This window comes from Lolium rigidum, chromosome 2 (genome assembly GCF_022539505.1).
Source record: "Lolium rigidum isolate FL_2022 chromosome 2, APGP_CSIRO_Lrig_0.1, whole genome shotgun sequence".
Classification (NCBI taxonomy): Eukaryota; Viridiplantae; Streptophyta; class Magnoliopsida; order Poales; family Poaceae; genus Lolium; species Lolium rigidum.
Genome location: NC_061509.1, coordinates 3309590 through 3328151, shown reverse-complemented (window position 1 = coordinate 3328151; position 18562 = coordinate 3309590). Strand labels below are relative to the sequence as shown.

Genomic DNA, 18562 nt, shown 5'->3' with positions numbered 1-18562 from the left:
GCTCTATACATAGCACCTCAGCCCCTCCTGGAAAGTCCACGCGCTTCTACCATACAGCCCTCACTCCACTCTTTGCCGGCTTTCAGATTCAGATCTCAGAAGCTAGCGATCGATATGAAGCTCGATCGCGCGCCATCGATCTAAAGCTCCCCCCGGCCGCGTGCACCAAGCATCAGGTACCAAACTGTTTGCAATTATTACAAATGATCTTTCTATCATGCATGAACGCTAGTTAGATTTGTTCGCAGCCTGTAAGTAGATATGAACTGGTTACCACCGACATGGATGTGCGATCTGAGAGGCCGCAGCTTCTGCTGCCGGCAGCGCTGATAAGCTAGCTGGGATCCCGTACATGGTGGGTAGGGAGGAACTAACGGTAGGAATATGTGTAGTCAGGTCTGGTCTATCAGTCTGGAAGAGGTAAAAAGTGAAACTCGCGGTTTGAAATCCAGTATAATCTGCTGACAAAATCGAAAACCTGCACCGGTATTTGCTCATTCAGGAGATATAAGAGCTAACTCTACCACTTCACCCCTATATTCCCAGAATAGAAGACTGATTCTTGTTCTTCTATAATCTTGTGCGTAATGGTTATTTGAATTCCTTTCTGAATTGACTGATTATTTGAGTTCCTTTTCAGCTACTTCCATTCTAGCAGCTGCAAATGGATCGCGAGCCTAATATGAAGCGTGTCATGGAGCATATGTTGTTTGATGCAAGTTCACAGCCGCCCGATTTGTTTTTATCCCTTCTGAAATACATAACGAATGATTTCTCCGATGATCAGCAAACTGGCAGGGGCCGGGTGGTTTCCACTGTTTATAAGGTAGAGTAGTTTTCAACTACATCCATTGCTGATATGATGACTCAGATTGATGCTGACCAGCAATCTTGTGACTGCAGAGATTGCTTGGAAACGGGACTGTCGCCACAAAGGAGTTGAATGAAACACTCGGTATTCTTGAGAACAAATTCAACGAAGAGGTTGGCTGTTTAATGAAGACGAAGCATAAAAATAATTTGAAATTCCTGGAATATTGTTGTGAGACACGAGGGGAAGTTCGATAAGTATACCACTGGTATGTCCATATGGCCCGCAACATGTCTTTACATCTTTACTTTCATGATCAAAAATTATATGGTCAGGCACCTAAAATAATCCTACTCGTTGTGCCACATACTATCTAGAGAACTATGTTGGATATTAAACCTCCTTTCTTCTCACCTTGTTACAGGAGTATCTCGTATACTTGATCGGAGAAACTGTTATGAAATAATCGAGGGAATTTGTGAAGGTTTAGATTGTCTGCATGTGAAGCGGTGTATTCTCCACTTAGACCTTAAACCCGCAAATATACTCTTGGATGATACTATGGCACCGAAAATTGCGGATTTTGGTATCCCAAGATGGTTCATGCAGCGGATATATGGCACCCGAATTTTTTGGATGAAAAATAACATTCAAGTCAGACATATACAGTTTGGGTGTTATAATCATAGAGATACTAACAGGTGAGGAGGGACATCGGGATGTTTAGAATCTAAAAACAACCAATAAGACTATCATTTTACATTATGCCATTCCTTCTTAAAGCATTGTGTAATGTTATTCTTTTTCAAGTGCACGCAAGAGCTAGCTTATCAAACTAACGAAGAATCTTGTGACTGTAGGAGGTTGGTTGTCTAGTAAAGGCAAAGCACAAGAATATAGTACGGTTTCTTGGATATTGTGCTAACACACAAGGAACAGAGTGCTCTGCTTTGAGTATCTACCCAACGGAAGTCTTGAAAAATATATCAGCGATATATCTACATGTGAATCAAGATACTATTCACTTAACCTTAAAATCGCAATCATATTGTTGGATGATAATATGGTACCAAAAATAACTGATTTTGGTCTCTCAAGATGCTTTGATTTTGGTCTCTCAAGATGCTTTGATGAAATGTAAAGCCAGACTTGTACTTCAAATCCGAAAGAATCATTGTCAACTATGTATGAATTAGATAAATCGGAATCTTCTTTCCTCTTTTGAGTTGGTAGAAATTGTAAGATCTATGAACAAATTTGTAAAGTTGACAAGGATTTTTCAACTTATAGAGACATAGATATGGCCCTTTCCTTATTTTAGTGCAAAAGCTTTATCATGTTGCTCTGTGTTTCTCATGAGGAAGTATTTTATTACCTTGTGTGATCCATGAGACTGGATGGATTGAAAAGTTGTGATTTTGTTGAGGATATAAGGATCCATGCATGTAGAGATGAAAAGATATATAAAAAAAATTATATTGTTGATGAGAAGTGTAGTTGGGCAACATTGATCAGATTTTGAATTCAGCCAACTACCGTCAGTTGCTGTGAAAATCATTGCTTTTGTCAACTTTTTTTTCGAGAAAACGCAAAGGACCTTTGCGCTTCATATCATTGAAAAGAGAGAGTTTAGGTTACAAGTCCCCTAGGGGAAGCAAAATCAAGCGAAAAAATGCCTAGTGCACATCCCAGCTGGTCGGCAGCACAGCCCGTAGGCCGAGCGCCCCTGCCCTAGACCAATCGGTAGCTTCCTCCTTGATCTTGAAAAGAAGAGCCTGCGTCGACGGCCGAGCCTTGTTGAAGACACAATCGTTTCTGTGTTTCCAGAGCATTCAAGGGATCAGCAAAGTGGCCGAAGCAAAACCCATGTGGATCGGCTTTGGGAGGGCCGGCTTTGTCTTGGTGATCCAATCGGTCAGGGAGGCTGAGTCGTTGTCCGGAGTCCTGCAGGGCATCCTCAGCCAGGCGAGCGCCTCGTGCCAAACTTGCTTCACAAAGGGGCAGTCGATCAGGAGATGGTGCATGGTCTCAGGAAGCTGGTCGCAGAGTAGGCATCGGGGATGGTGAGGTAGGCCGCGTCTAGCAAGCCGCTCGGCAGTCCAACAGCGATCTTGCAGGGCCAACCAAAGGAAGAATTTAACCTTCTGTGGAGCCCAAGTCCGCCAGATGTGCTTGGAGGCCGGGCATGCGATCGCTCCTTGGAAAGTTGCGAGGTAGGCGGATTTGGCTGAGTAGATTCCGGATGCAGTCCACTTCCAACGCAGGTGATCAGGGTCTGGCTAAGGAGCGTGCCCTCGACCCTCTGCCAAAGCTGTAGATAGTCGCCAATTTCCTGGATGCTAAGCGTGCCATGGATATCCCTTGCCCATCTGTTGTCCTGCAGCCCAGCTTTTGTCAACTTAACTGAGCATTTTTTTATCATTGCTGTCATTTGCACAATAAAAACACTATGTGTGATAGGTTTAAACAGAGGTGATCAAGGAATTTGTGGAAACCCCTACCGCCCTCACCCTGTATTGTCTCATGTTCTCGTTCCACGCAAGCTGCCCCTTGTACAATATGTTGTTTGCATTGCCATGATCCAAGCCATCAAAGAATTGTGCTGTGCTTACGTGAAACTTTATTGCACACTATATTCGGTCACTAACCATTTGTTGCATAATGAATATTTCCGATGGCTAATTTCTTGGTTATGACATTATATTCTTTCTATGTGATGAAATTCAGGGGCTCCATAGCTAGATGTAGAAACAAATGACCTATATCTAGAGGGGTTAAACTTTGGTGGCATGCTGAAGTGTAGTATGTATCTGTTATTGGTTTTGTTGGACTTCCATTGCCAATTCTCTGACTAAAGTGCAGTATGTTGTATCTGCTATTTACTGGGTGATGTTTGATATGTTCTTATTTTTATCCTTTCATATTAAAGAGTTTGCAAGGATGTGCGTGAAAGGGGCATTGTGGTCACTATTATGGTAAGGAAAAAAACTTAAGTGCAAGAATTGAGTAGATGCGTCCTTTAGTCGACTACACTAAAATCTCTTCAGGGACTAACGCCAAGTGGTTATATGGGATGAGGACAGCAAAAAAAAAGAGCTGAAACCTGATGGTAACAGATTAATGCCATTATCATTCCTTCTATCTGGCTAGACTAAATAGGTTCTAGTATTATACTCCCTCCGTTCCTTTCTATAGTGCCTATAGATTTTTGGCATTTGTTTCAGAATATAAGGTTGTAGCTTAGCTTTTTTTCAATTACCCTCTCCCCGTTCAGCTCCCAAATCGTTCAGCTCCCAACATTGTTATGGTAAGTTAGGAAGATATGGATTTCCCAAATTTTACGTTGATCTCAAATCGTTCAGCTAGGGGTCTTGTGTAAAAAATACTCTTGCGCTAATTTCCGTGCCAAAAAAAATAGGCACTATAGAATGGAACAGAGGGAGTATACGCTTTCTCTTGACGTGTGTCTGTAAACTGTATAGGATGTAATGATCTATCATGTGCTGTCTTGATCAAAGAAATCTGACACCGTTTCTAGCTATGGCAGCTTTGATTTCTTCACGGGATTGGTGAGGAGAAAGATGGACGTATAAAAGAGATAGGTAGTCAAATACCCACAGCTAGGAATTCCAGGATAGATCAACACCATCACCTATTCATCTGCACTCAAGTGTGCTTAGAAACACATGTAGTGGTCTCCAGAGAAATAAAAGTTACTTCCTCCAGCTACAGATTTAGTACCAGGGAACATTTTTTACACCGTAGGGAAACCAACAGTTTCTGCCATGGTGTCTAGCTACTGTGATACCATACTTTCAACCTGATGGTCCGTAGCTAATGCTCAAAACCAGCCCGAAGTGGTCGCTAGGTAACACAGGCAATTCCAGCTGGCGGACATTCTTGCCGACTTTCTTCTCCTTCATGTACGATAGTCCAGGTATAGCCTCCTTCCCAATCATCTCGATAGCGTCAATCTTGAAATCTGGCAACTTGCATACGAACCGATCCATCCTCTTCTGTAACTTGCGGTTGCCTGTTAGCATGCCATTAGCTTTGGTGTCGTACGTCCAGCCTTCGTCACCTGGCTTCAGCTCGTCCCAAGGATCAGTCCAGCCATCCGGCAGAGGAAACGGCCCATCTCCTTTGTCATCCCAGTTCATGTCTCCACCAAATATTACATTGCGGAAGCGACCCAAGATCCTCATAGATTCATTTGCCTGGGTGACTCGTTCCTTGCTGTACATCTGATCCCACCGGCATGGACTCTCTAGGTGGCTTGTAGCCAACACCAGCTTGATGGCACCTTCAATTTTGATTTCTGAAATGGAGAGCTCTCTTCCCATTATTGAGTTACCAAATGGTAGGCATTTAACAGAAATCACCGGCAACTTGCTCATCTGCACTCATTACAATCGAATCACATTACTGAAATACATGAATACGTAAAAAAAGGGAGACGTGCTCTTGTAAGTTGTAAGAGGACAGCATAATGTTTAAGAGCAGTAGCACTTCAGGAGCAAAATCCAGGTACCTAGAGTAAGCACTAAAAGGAATTATGATGCCACGGGTTCAAATCATACACCTTGATTAAAAATTTGAAGTGCACAAGCTCCCTCATGATTGTTTTTTTTCTATTTATGACCAAGGATGTGTTACCATTAGCAATTTAAGAATGCTAAACTGAAGCTGTTTCTGTATTCCCTCGATCGAGCTCCCTCTGCAGCTCATTATGGGCCCAGAACAGCCCAAAACCCCAGCTCATGTTATTTCCCTATATCCACTTTCCTCTCAGATCTGTAGGTCACTGTTATCATTCATGCATCTGTATATGTAGCAAGATCTGAAAGTTTTTCAGCTAACGCACAGATAAGCACACAAGGTATAACCTAGCATTTCCTAACATCAGAAACCATGGGATACTGGTCTAGCTCACACTATTGAAACACCCTGGAGGTACAAAGTAGCAAGTAAAAATTGATATGCTAACTATATCCAGCAAAATCATGACATTAGTTCATACTGGACATACTCCTCTTGTCTCAATGTTACAGAACAAGTGAAGTTATGTCGAACATATGGTGAGAAACTTGAAAACTGAACACAAATATATGCAAAAGCATTTGGTTGACCATTTGAGAAACTTGTCAATTTATTTTCTGTTGGAAGTAATTCCATAATCTTATATATTCTTTTACAAGGTACTATATAAGCAGAATGTTCATACGTGCATCTTGGTGACCATGGAATAAAAGGCTCACTTTATTTTAATGGGGATTAGAAATTAACAATGGCATATGAACCTTAGAAAATGATCGGAAAATCAAAGTTCAGGGATGCTTGCACTCATGCCATATATGAAGTTTGACAGAAGCATCGATGAATACCTGCATGCAGAAATATGGCCTGTCCATGTACATGGCTAAGTTATCTGACAAGGTGCATTTGTACTCTTGCCACCAGCCAGATTTTTGGAGAAGCTGATATATGTTTGATGTAACCTCCTGGAGTTACACAGGACAAATTGAGAAGGGGAAAAGAAATAACACAAAGTTCAAACTGACTGACTAACTCTAGACCTGGAAACATATAAGATCTGGGTCGTGGTGCTGAATAAGATCTCCAATAGCTTTCATCCTTTTGCTCAGTTCCAAATCCTCCCGAAACCATAGGTTGTATGTCATGACTTTGATGGTCTTCTTATCCAAATGAGCCTCAGCATTCACTGCAGAATGGCATGATAAATTTTTAGCTAGACCACACAAAATCAAAAGCTTCTAATCTGCATAAATTAGCTAGAACATTTGTTCTGTTGATCAGTTCAGACAAACAAAAGAGAAGGGTTCAATGGTTTCAAGATAAGGTCATGCTGAGTTTCTTGCCAAAGTGCCAAACAACAGATAAACAGCATCATATCCAAGATAAGGGCTCCTTTGATTCATAGGATTTGTAAAGGACTTGTGTAGGATTTGGATCCTACGGGAAAATTTCCTACACAAGTTGTTTGATTCAAAGGAACATATCCTATAGGAATCTTGTAGTGCAAATCCTATAGAAAAAAACATTAGGTCATACCTCATGGAAAATTCCTCCACAATCAAACACACTTCTTACCATAGGATTAAAGTAGGCATGACATCCCAATCATATGCTTTCTTATTCCTATGATTTTCCTATCCTATGAATCAAAGGAGCCCTAAATCTGTTAGCGACTATCATAAGGATCATGCTGGGTTAGATTCATGATAACTATACACAAAATGTTTGATCAAAAGAACTACTCAGTATGAATACGCAGGCATGATTTTCCATCAATATTCCGGATGAAACATCACTGCCATTATCACCAGTATGCTGCAAGTATGTAAACAATAATGACTGGCGGGGGGCAGACTTGATCATACGCAAACCTATAAAACTAAGCTATATGAATTTTGACTACCAGTGTTTTTTTGTTGGTTTGAGTTGCTCATCAAGCATATCGCTCGATATTGACTACCAGTGTTGGAAGGGATAAAACGGCTGTGCCGAATAACCGACTGATCGATTTCTCAAAGTATTGTCACGACATGGCTGAAGTGCTGAACAAACCACATGAATTCACCAGATCGTCAACAGCATCACAAAGGTTCATATCTTACTCATACTTTAACAAGCAAGATGACAATGGCAGCAATATGGCATAAGAATTCTGTATAAGAAATTTCTATCAGATCAAGTTACTGCATTGAGAAAAAACACCTAAGCATACTTACACAAAAACTGTTATGCGACAGTAAGAAAAGATAATGCATGGTTGTACATGTATAAAGTAGAGTGGAAAACCAAAGGAAATACTATTGCATGGACAAGAGGACAAGGTAATATTGTAAAAGAAATTTGACAGAATGAAGTGAAAGTAATGCATTCAGGCAGGCAAGAAACTGCAAACTCCATCTTGCACTAGTAACAAGCAACCATGGCAAAATCTAAACCACAATAAAGATAACACAAATTAGTGGAAAGAACTTTGTTCATCGATCTTTTTTTATGGTGTTTCACCATGTAGTGAAATTTCGCATGTAACTATCTGAAACGGGAACTTAAGTCCTTTTCCAGATGTCACTAACATTATTTCTCATTCCCAATTACTCTCAACCAGTCCATTATCAACAAAATTGAGGGCAATCAGGTGCATCACTCTTCTTTTATCTCAGTAATTATAGACAGCTTCGTTATTCAAGATGCATGGGAATGAAAATTGTGTTGCATCCTACATTTTATCACAAATCAAGAAAAAATATCAAAGCATGTTGCGCAATAATATTTGGAAAGATTCAGATGAAAAGGTCACATCAATCAGGAGAAACATAATAGAGAAGCGATCCTTGGCACATTAAAAAAAACCGCTGGTAGAACAACTCTACAACTTCATTAAGAAAAAGCATACAAAATCTAAATAACCCTAAATATACCTTCCTCCTTTTCGGCAGTCGTCTCCTCCTTCTGGTCCGAGCCGGCGCCCTCATCGACGACGACGTCCGGTGACGCCGCGCGAGCCCTCTTCCTGGAGCAGCCACGGAGCGGGAGGAACGCGGCGCCGGCGATGGCGGACAGGTCCAGCGCGTCGGCGTCGTCAGCAGCCTCCACCTCCGCGGGGCGCGCGGCGGCGCACGCGCCGCAGGTGGCGAGGCTCTTGGGGTTGGAGAGCGTGCAGCGGGCGCAGATCCACTGGGGCGGGAGCGACGAGCCGCCGGCGACGGCGCCCAGATCCGAGGCTTCGGGGCGCGCGGCGCCGCACGCGTCGCAGGCGGCGAGGCTCCCGGGGTTGCAGAGCGTGCAGCGGGCGCAGGCCCACTGGTCCGGCCGTCCTGGAGAGGGGAACCTCGACGAGGAAGAGGGCGGCGAGGTCATGGCTGCGGAGAGGGAGAGGAGGGCGAGGGTTCTTGGGGGGAGCAGGGGTTTGGGGTGGAGGAGGCGGCGGAGGAGCCGGGGAAGGGGGGAACAGAAGAGGAAAGTGCTCATTGGAGTTTTGAAATTTGAATTGGGCTTTTTGCTGGTGGTGCACGGGGCGGTTCGTTTTTGCCCTTCCTTTTCGGCCGGCTGGACAACCGTCTGATCATGCAAATGTATTTTTACCAAATATTGTACCGTAAAATACCAAAGCTGTATAAAACTTCCAATTATACTAGTTGTTATTTCACGTCTGCAAGTTTAAACCCTAAATTTAACTTTTTGGTGTCTTTTAAAGATGGAATGTTCTTTCAGTGAGAGATAACGTCACATCAATAATAACGAAGCGCATGACTTCGTCAATTTCAAGATCCGTCGAATCAGTTACTATACTCATGAGGGTAGGGTGTGAGTGCACCATAGATGTGATTCTATATATGTGTGAGCGTTCACGATTATACTCTGATTAAGAAAAGTTTTATGTGGTTTAAGAACCAGCCTGTGGTTGGATGGTTAGGAGGGTAGTAACACCACTAGCACACCAAAGTTTAAACCCCACATTTGACACTTGGTGTCTCATAAAGGCAAAATATTCTTCAGTGGAAGACGATATTTCCGTCGATAGTGAGATGTTGGTGGTGACTTCATCAATCTCGAGACTCGCTGAATAAGTTTATTGGACTCTGTCTCTCGAAGGTGATTATAGGGATATGATATGTGTGTGCGTTTATATGGGTGGATGTATGTATGTATTTATGAGCGTATATATTTGTATTGTGTTTCAAAAAAGTTTCATGTGGTTTTAGGATACTGTATCACCTTGTTTACCACCAGTCAGTTGTTTCTTTTTGTCTATGTATTACTTTTTATTTTTATTTATTCATATGACTTGATTTTATATTAAAATATGTGGTTTCTCTAAAAACGGTGGAGGGGGGCACCGTTAATTTTGATACACTATCCCTCCTAGCTAGTCCCCTCCCCTCCTCTAGTGACCCGCCCCATCACCACCAGCCTAGTTGCCGCTTGCGGCTGACGTGTCGATGCATTGGTCCACCGTCGCCTGATGGTCATCCCTCTAAATCTTCTCCACCAAACGCACCCCTTAACCAATACCCTAGCCCACCGCTGCCCTTTCATCGATATACCATCTAATTTTGTCACATGCCCTTGCGATAATATCATACCAAAAGAAGGCGCAATCAAATCCCGCATATAAATATAACATTAGGTAGGGACAAACCTAGCACACTTGCGTTCATATTTAGTGCAAGGATCTGGATCAATGTTGATATGGGACACAATATTGGATAGAAAAGAGAAGATGAGAGATTAAGGGCATGTACAATGGTGATATCTTAGCAGTGCCACCTAGATAGATGTTGGGGGTGGAGGAGAGAGAGTGTTAAAAAAAGGAGATGATCTTTTAGCACAATCTCTCTCACCACAAATTTAGGATATATGATTATTAAAGATAAACTTAAAAAATAACTCACTGTACATCATGTTTTGTTGTTATATCTAAATTATGTGGCGGTGCTAAGATAAGACATTTTTATCAACCATTGCACATGCTCTAAAGTTCTCCGTTTGAGATAGTCTTTTCAATGAATATTCCAAAAGAACCATATACCATATAGTATCTGAAGTACCATAGGTTGTTAATCTATGGTATTTAGTGGATCCAGAGGCAGTTCAAAATATTTAAAACTATTTCCAAATAATTCCAAAAATAATTTGTTCCCAAACGGGGCTCTAGTCATCTGGCTGACGGCGTGGACGAATATTCAGCAGCCTCACGAGTCCAAATCGACTCATCTGCTCCGACGGCGGCCATCCTCTCTCTCTCTCTCTCCTGGTGTTGACATCTATCACTTTTTTCTTTCCCGTGACCGCTTCCCTGTTGGAGTCCCCCCTTCTCCGGTGCTCCCCACCACCAATCCAATCTCGCCTGATTCGCCTTCCAATCCAGTTCACCAATCTTCAGAAATTTGAGCAGGCGAGCTCGGGTCCAATGGCGCAGGACGATCCAGTTGTTTCTGCTCAGTGGCTGCAGCAGCACCTAGGGCAGTCTGATATCAAGGTGAAGAACCTCCCATCTGCTTCCCTTTTCGTTTCGATCCTGGAAGGGATATTTACAAGCATTCTAGTAGAAAAAAAAAGATAGAGATAATAGCCTGTCCTTACCGTCCATTTAACAGAAGCAACTGAGATTTATTTATCAATAGGATTTTACTCCCATTAATGCTTCGGGTTTTTTTTTCTGTGCTTAAAGGAATTTAGGGATTGCAGGATGCTGTATTTTTTGTAAATGACATCTGACTACTCACGTTTTAGGTGTTGGATGCTTCATGGTACATGCCACAAGAGAGCAGGGACCCATGGCAAGAGTACCAGGTTTGTCGATCAGTTGTGATGTTCTTTGTTTCCCCCTTATTGTGACAGTCTCTACCATCTGAACTATTGTGATATGCTCAGGCGGCCCATATTCCTGGTGCGCTGTTCTTCGACATAGATGGCATTGTTGATCGGACAACTGATGTGAGAAATGTTTTCAGTTATAAACTTCTTTATTCATTTATGAGATCGTTTTGACTTGATTAAATAAGAAGCGATGATATCTTGGTGTATTGGTAATTGAGTGAACTTATTTATGTATGTTTATTTTGCCACCAACTGGGAACTTACACTTCCCATTAAAATTACAAGGCGTATGTTGAACTGTATTGTACTGCGCTTTTTTGTCTTCTGCCTTTGAAGATATGCCTGACTTACTTTTACTGCATGCAATTGTTTCAGTTGCCACACATGCTGCCATCAGAAGAGGCTTTTGCAGCAGCAGTTTCAGCACTTGGTATAAAAAACACTGATAAAGTTATTGTTTATGACGGAAAGGGGTTCTTCAGTGCACCGCGTGTTTGGTGGTAAGTAGAACTCTTGGGTTTAGTTTTAACAAAATGTTGAAATCGACTAACTATTGCTAATGCACAAAGACAGTTAAGCTGATGATGTATAAGATGTTCAAAGTTCAAGCTGATTTGTTTTCATATTTTTATTCAGTGCATGTAAAGGCTACCTCTTTACTCTTTGTAGTATCTGACATCTGTAAAATTTAATAGTTAATTAATTTGTCGCCCAATGTTCAAATGATGGCTTACTTCAATGTATAGTTTGCAAACAACTAAACTGATCCTTTTTTATCAGTTTTGGTATGGTGCAGAAAACCAAATTAAATGACTCCATTTGTTGTCTGGAAATATAAACTCAAGAGTCAGACACTGCACATGGAAATATACCTAGCAAACATGCCAGACTTGTCATTTCCTGTCTTGATTAATTAAATGATTTTCCTATAAATGCAAAATTCCATGAAATTTATGCATACTTAATCAATTAATAGGATGTTCAGAGTTCTTGGACATAGTGAAGTCTGGGTCTTAGATGGAGGCTTACCTCAGTGGCGAGCTTCTGGGTTCAATCTTGGAAACAACTGTCCTGATGATATAGTTCTGAAATCTAAGGCTGCCAATAGCGCTGTTGAAACAGCTTACAGTGGTGAATTGGTGAGATATCTCTATTGATGGTCTGTCTACTGCAAATTCTCTTCTTTCCTTTTTTCCTGACTAATCATGGTTTCATTCTTGTAGGCAAATGGTGCAACATTTCAGACTGAATTTCAACCTCAGCTATTCTGGACGCTAGAAAAGGTTAGCTCTCCATCTTACCTGAAAACATAAGTCTTCTCATTTTACCTGAAATCTTTCTTGCATCCTTATAGATACGGGTAAATGACTGATTGTGAATTACTCCGCATTAGAATCGGTTTTGTTCATATGATCATATCTCATGGTCTTGATTCTTTGGAAAAGAACTTAGCTTTTGTAGAATAGAAGACATGAAGATGACATAACTAAGTGAAACAACAATATCTGATTATACATGTGTATGTTGAGCTGTTCTGTTTGTGTAACAGGTAAAAGGCAATGTAGCTGCTCAGGCTCACCAACTAGTCGATGCCCGAGCAAAGGGAAGGTAACATATCCTACCTGCCCCTCTTTGATTACTCTAATTGGAAGGGTCGATTGTAGAAGCTCTGGTCATAATTAAATGTAGCATAGAACTTTCTTGCAGTACAGAAGTTAAAAAAGTTTTTCTTCAAAAAGAAAAGGTTGATGACAATAGTTTATGTTTCAAATTGGATATGGTGATTCATCTAACTGTTTAATTCCTAGGGATTGCATTAAACAGGAATGTGTAGTGAAAGCTGTAGTTTCTTATTGTTGTCATGAAATATTTATAGATTTGATGGAGTGGCACCAGAACCAAGGGAAGGAGTAAGAAGTGGGCATATACCTGGAACTACATGTCTTCCATTCCCTGAGGTGGGTACAGTGCAAATGTGCAATATATTACATAATACTTTGACAACCACAAATTGCTAAGAAATTGACATTGTTGGCCTTCTCTCAGATGTTTGATAGTGCACCAATGCTTCTCCCTGCAAATGAGCTATCCAAAAAGTTTGAGCAAGCAGGTCTGAATTCTGTTTCATCTCACTGTTCTGGCCCAAAATTCATAATTTAGGAAAAGAAAATTTTCAATGCACAACAATACAGAAAGCAGAACAACATCAATTAATAATTCAATTATGTATATCTTCTGACCTAAGGAAAAGTTTATTAGGTTAATCATGTGTACATCAAGTACAAAAGTTTCACTAAGGGATAGCAATAATAGAACCCTGTTTTTATTTTTATCCAGGGATTTCCCTTGATCATCCGATTGCGGTCACATGTGGATCTGGCGTGACTGCCTGCATAGTTGCTCTGGTGTGGAAATCTTGCCTTCTCTTCTAGGTTAAGTCATTGACTCCACGAAGCAGCCTCTAACCAATATCTCTTTACAGGGGCTATATAGAATTGGGAAACATGATGTTCCAGTTTACGACGGATCTTGGACAGAATGGGAAGCTCAGCCAGATAGTGATTACCCAAAAATTACTTCCACAGCCTCTTAAATCAACCATTCTGAAGTGATGAATGCAGTTGTTGCATCCTGCACATTCAGCCCAGGTTGTCAGTACAATGATATTTCTCCATGGCAAAGCTTTGCACCTAAGTTGATACAGAGGCTTCAGGGAAAAGATATACATATTGTACTATGGCCAATGACTAGCTGATAATGAATTAATTCTATGTCAATTTTTTGAGACATTGACATTATTCTATAACCGATGTTGTACGTACTAGAATTCTTGACTTGAAAACAACATTAACCAACTGAATTGATTGGATGCAACCTGTTTTTATTTTCATAGCCTCCCATATTCTGCAACGTTGCAACAAAAAGAGAGTTGTTGCACATCGAGTGTGGAGCACCTGACCAAATTTTCATCTTGTGCAAATTTATTTTGTAGCCCAAATGAAATCAAACATTAAAAAAAATACTGCTTGGAATTGAGCAACCGGTACGATACAAGTAAGAGCAACAGTTTGCTCTGGTCATGTCACAAGTGAAGTATTCAGCACACATGGATACTGACTCGAAAACAACATTAGCCATCTGAATTGTGTATTTTAAAAGATTTAACTTGCCCTCGTATAATGGGGTGACAACTGCTTCTGCATTTTCACATGCCACAAATCACCGTAGTACATGCTAATCAGGACCGAACCTCTGCAGGACATCTGAATTGTGTATTTTCAACACCGGCTGACCGCGGCTGCCATCGGGGAACTGGACTTTCTGCGAGTTTGCCTCTCACGGATCTCCCTCAGCGAGACGCCCAACGTCCGTACCATCACCCTGGGCCCCTCTGCCAACTTCAACACCGGAGACAGTTTATAGAGCCCTGCACTCCTCTGGGTGCATCGTCCCCGGCCAGGACATCAACTGGGCCTGCTTCGCACCACTCAAGGTTCGCGTTTTCTTCTGGATTCTACGCCTCCAGAAAACCAGAACTCGCTCGCTGCTACACCGCCTCGACTGTGTGCCCTCTCCCGACTGTCCATTTTGCCCCGGGCATACAGAGGACGTGTCGCACTTGTTCGTCTGCTGCCCCCGCCTCCGTCCCCTGTGGAGCATCATCTCCCCCTCGGGGAGTCTGCACGCTGGTTCCGACCTGCCATCTCTCCTGGATGGCCTCTCCGAAGACCTGCCACGGATGCACGTAAAAGCGCGGAATACCGCCATCCTTGCTCTCCTGTGGTCGGTGTGGAAATCCCGGAATATGATGGTCTTCGATGCGGATCTCATGTCTACTACCCAGGTGGTTGCCATGGTCGTTGCCCACCTCCGCCTATGGATCGTCCGTGCCTCTACGAAAATCGACACGGCCCCCCTTCTTGCCTGGTGTCGGTCCATCTCCTAGCTTCCCCCCTGCTGCCCCCTCTCTCCCTCTGTAATATCCCCATGTAATCCCCCCCCCTCTTCCCGTACCTCGTGCGCGGTATGCCGCCCCCAGACCCCCCAAGTGTACTGAGCCAGGATCTCGCACTACTGCGGGATCGCCTTCCCTTGTAAAATGTAAAATGTTTGGTTCTATGGAATATATGAGTTCAGGTGGGCAATCGCCCCCCGTTGTTTTCTCAAAAAAAAAAGGACCGAACCTCTGCAGGACATCTGAATTGTGTATTTTCAAAGATTTAACTTGCCCTCATATAATGGGGTGACTAACTGCTTCTGCATTTTCACATGCCACAAATCACCGTAGTACATGCTCATCAGAACCGAACCTCTGCAGAGCATGTAAAATCTCATTCGCACCTCATCTGCAACACAACCCATTCCCATCTCGCATATTCTTTCTACCAGATTGTTTTCCTTCTTCCAGCCGAAGCTACTATACAACAGCGAAGCCGGAGGCGCTCAAGCAAATAAAACAAAACCTGAGTGAAACCTGAGGCTACTGAATTCTACTACACGAGTGCATCTGATAGCAGAAACCCCAGAGACAGATCAGCCAGCACAGGTCTCTTTTTGGTGTACTTCTGTAACTGTAACCCCAGCAGTGCTCCCTTGATTGCTTAACATTGCAGATTCCCCACTGAACGTTTAGAGATCATCAGCAACACAGCCCATTCATATGTTGCATATTCTTTCTACCAAGCATTTAGATTGTGCTTTCCTTCTTCCATTTTCCCTTCTTCCAGCCGAAGCTAGATACAACAGTGAAGCCTGAGGCTCTCAAGAAAATAGAATGAAACCTGAGAGGCCACTGAATACAGCTATCCTGAATCAGATTCACTAGTGCATTTGACAGCAGAAACTCCAGATACGGATCAACCAGCACAGGTCTGTTTTTTGTGTACTTCTGTAACTCCAGCAGTGCTCTCTTGATTGCTGCACATTGCAGATTCTCCACTGAACGTTTGGAGATCATCAGCAACCATAAAGGCACGAACACCATCCTTGTGATCTATCCAGCTGTATCCACCACCTTTCACGACTCCACGGCTAATCATCAGTGCCCTAACACCTGATGCATCTCCATGTCGGCCTAAGGAAGCATATATGTTTGACAAGAGCACATAAGGTGATGGATTCTTTGGATCAAGGTGGAACAGGTGCTGCGCGGCACATTCCCCCAATTCAGCATTGTGATGTACCGCACATGCAGCAAGTAGAACTTCCCACAATATAGGATCATCTTTGCACGGCATTCTGTCTATTAGGGCCTCCACTTCAACAAGACGACCCGCTCGCCCCAATCCATCTATGAGACATGTGTAGTGCTCAGCCACTGGTGTAATTCCGTAAGTGCTACCCATGGAATCAAATAATGCAATAGCTTCGTCTATGAGCCCGGAGTGACTACATCCTGTTAGGACAGCAATGAACGTGACACTATCTGGCCTTTGTTCTGTAGTTAACATATGCTCAAACAATTCAACAGCTTTCTCTCCAAAACCATTCTGAGCATATCCATGTATCATCTCATTCCATGCAACTATGTTCTTAGTCACCATGGTGTCAAAGCAAAGGCGTGCCTCATCCATGTTGCCACATTTGGCATACATATCAATCAGGGCACTGCCAACATAGACATTTTGATCATAACCATCTTTCACAACCTGTGCATGTATCTGCCTACCTTGAGGTACTGAAGACAATTTTGCACATGAATTAATCATACTGGCATAGGTGGATTCTGTGGGCATCATTCCATTTCTACGCATCTGCTTGAAGAAATCAAAGGCCTCTTTGTTAAAAGAATGGATAGACAAACCTGAGATCATGGCATTCCAACACACCACATCTCTGTCTGTCATCCTGTTGAAAATGCACCTAGCAGTACCAATCTGCCCACATTTCGAATACATATCCACCAAACCACTAGCGACGAACATGTCATTATGTAACAGGAGTCTTACTGAAGCAGAATGAACTTGCGCTCCGAGATCCAAAATCCCCAATCTGGAGCATGAACTGAGGATCACGGCCAAAGTTGTCCGGTCAGGCTGCACATTTTGATGCTGCATCCTCCTAAACAACTCGACTGTGTCTTGATGCAGCTCCTCCTGGCAGTAGCCAGATAAAAGTGTGTTCCATGTAGTCAAACTCGGACTTAATATCTTGTCGAACATTGCACGAGCAGACGGAACATCCTTCGCCCTAATGCAAGATGCGAGCATGTTACTGTAACTGACCTCATTGGGCTCAGAGCCTGACTCTACCATCAGGTTCAGTACTTCTAAAGCCTTCTCATAACTGCCCGCCTGGCCGAATCCAGTTATAAGGATGTTCCAAGAAACGATACTGACGGTGGGCAACGACTCGAAAACCTTGACGGCCTCATCCATTTGCATGCACTTGGTGTACATGTCGATCAATGAGTTCCCCACATGCTGGTCTGACCCAAAGCCTTTTCTGACAATCAAGGCGTGAATGCACTGTCCAAGCTGGAATGCGCGACTAACGTTGAACTCACTGGAGCAAGCTTGCGCGCACGAGCCGAGGACACTGGAGACAGACACCGGATCAACGCGGATCCCGCTCCTGCACATCCTGGCGAACAGCCTGAGCGCATCGTCGACGGACCCGGTCAGCGCCAGCCCTCCCATCATCGCCGTGAACGACACCTCGTTCGGGCTTGCCATCCCGTCGAACAGCCGGACCGCCTCCCCGACGCTCCCACACTTGGTGTACATGCCGAGGAGCGCGTTCTCGACGAACTGGTTCTCGTCGAGCCCGACCTTGACGGCGAGGCCGTGGCAGCGCCTCCCGTCCTCGGGCGCGCCCACGGCGCCGCACGCGCTGAGCACGCTGGCGAGCGTGAAGTGCGTCGGGACGAGGCCCTCCCGCAGCATCCCGTCGTAGAGCTCCAGCGCCTCGCCCGCGCGCTCCGACCGCGCGAGCGCGGCGATGACGGTGTTCCAGGAGACGACGTTCGGCTCGGGCATTTCGTCGAGCAGAGAGCGGGCCGCGTCGAGGTCCCCCGCGCGGCTGGCCGCCGAGAGCGCGGCGTTGTAGGAGTAGGCGTTGGGGCGGGGCAGGTTGCGGAAGGCGCGGAGGGCGTCGCGCGGGAGGCCGGAGAGGGAGTAGAGCTCGACGAGGCGGTTGAGGAGGAAGGTGTCGCCGGCGAGGCCGGCGGCGAGGACGCGCGCGTGCGCGGCCTTGGCGTGAACGCGGCTGGGCTTGGGGCTCCGCTTGATGCAGGCCTGCAGCACGCCCGCGAGCTGGGCCGCCGGGTTCGCCATGTCCGCCGGAGCTAGCGGCAAGTACAAGGGCACGTCTCTTATAGTGTGGGGTAGAGCCCATTAACTCGTTACTGTATTATGGAAGTTCGGTTTGACGGTTTGTGCCTGGGCTGATCGGCAAACC

The 18562-nt window shown here is 43.9% G+C and overlaps 3 protein-coding genes and 1 long non-coding RNA gene across 4 annotated transcripts; 2 read left to right on the top strand and 2 right to left on the bottom strand.

The window, feature by feature from the left end:
• The first annotated feature begins 53 nt into the window (after positions 1–53).
• LOC124685855 lies at positions 54–2027 on the top strand. The gene is made up of 5 exons (XR_006997632.1): positions 54–176; positions 641–826; positions 904–1079; positions 1236–1512; positions 1672–2027. It is a non-coding gene; the product is annotated as an uncharacterized LOC124685855 (long non-coding RNA).
• Positions 2028–4466: 2439 nt separating this feature from the next.
• Positions 4467–8701, bottom strand: LOC124685829. The gene is made up of 4 exons (XM_047219863.1): positions 8263–8701; positions 6388–6533; positions 6196–6312; positions 4467–5208 (listed from the first exon to the last, which is right to left on the bottom strand). Exons 1-4 carry the CDS (start codon positions 8699–8701, stop codon positions 4627–4629), a joined length of 1284 nt encoding a protein of 427 aa, XP_047075819.1. The 3' UTR covers positions 4467–4626.
• Positions 8702–10544: 1843 nt separating this feature from the next.
• On the top strand, positions 10545–13962 carry LOC124691193 (thiosulfate/3-mercaptopyruvate sulfurtransferase 1, mitochondrial-like). Its single transcript, XM_047224457.1, has 11 exons — positions 10545–10823; positions 11078–11137; positions 11219–11281; positions 11540–11664; positions 12141–12303; positions 12388–12447; positions 12714–12772; positions 13041–13122; positions 13211–13274; positions 13502–13569; positions 13647–13962. Exons 1-11 carry the CDS (start codon positions 10755–10757, stop codon positions 13755–13757), a joined length of 924 nt encoding a protein of 307 aa, XP_047080413.1. The 5' UTR covers positions 10545–10754; the 3' UTR covers positions 13758–13962.
• A 1564-nt stretch (positions 13963–15526) lies between these two features.
• On the bottom strand, positions 15527–18141 carry LOC124691192 (pentatricopeptide repeat-containing protein At4g20770-like). The gene has a single exon (XM_047224455.1). It carries the CDS (start codon positions 18139–18141, stop codon positions 16021–16023), a length of 2121 nt encoding a protein of 706 aa, XP_047080411.1. The 3' UTR covers positions 15527–16020.
• Between the last annotated feature and the right edge of the window lie 421 nt (positions 18142–18562).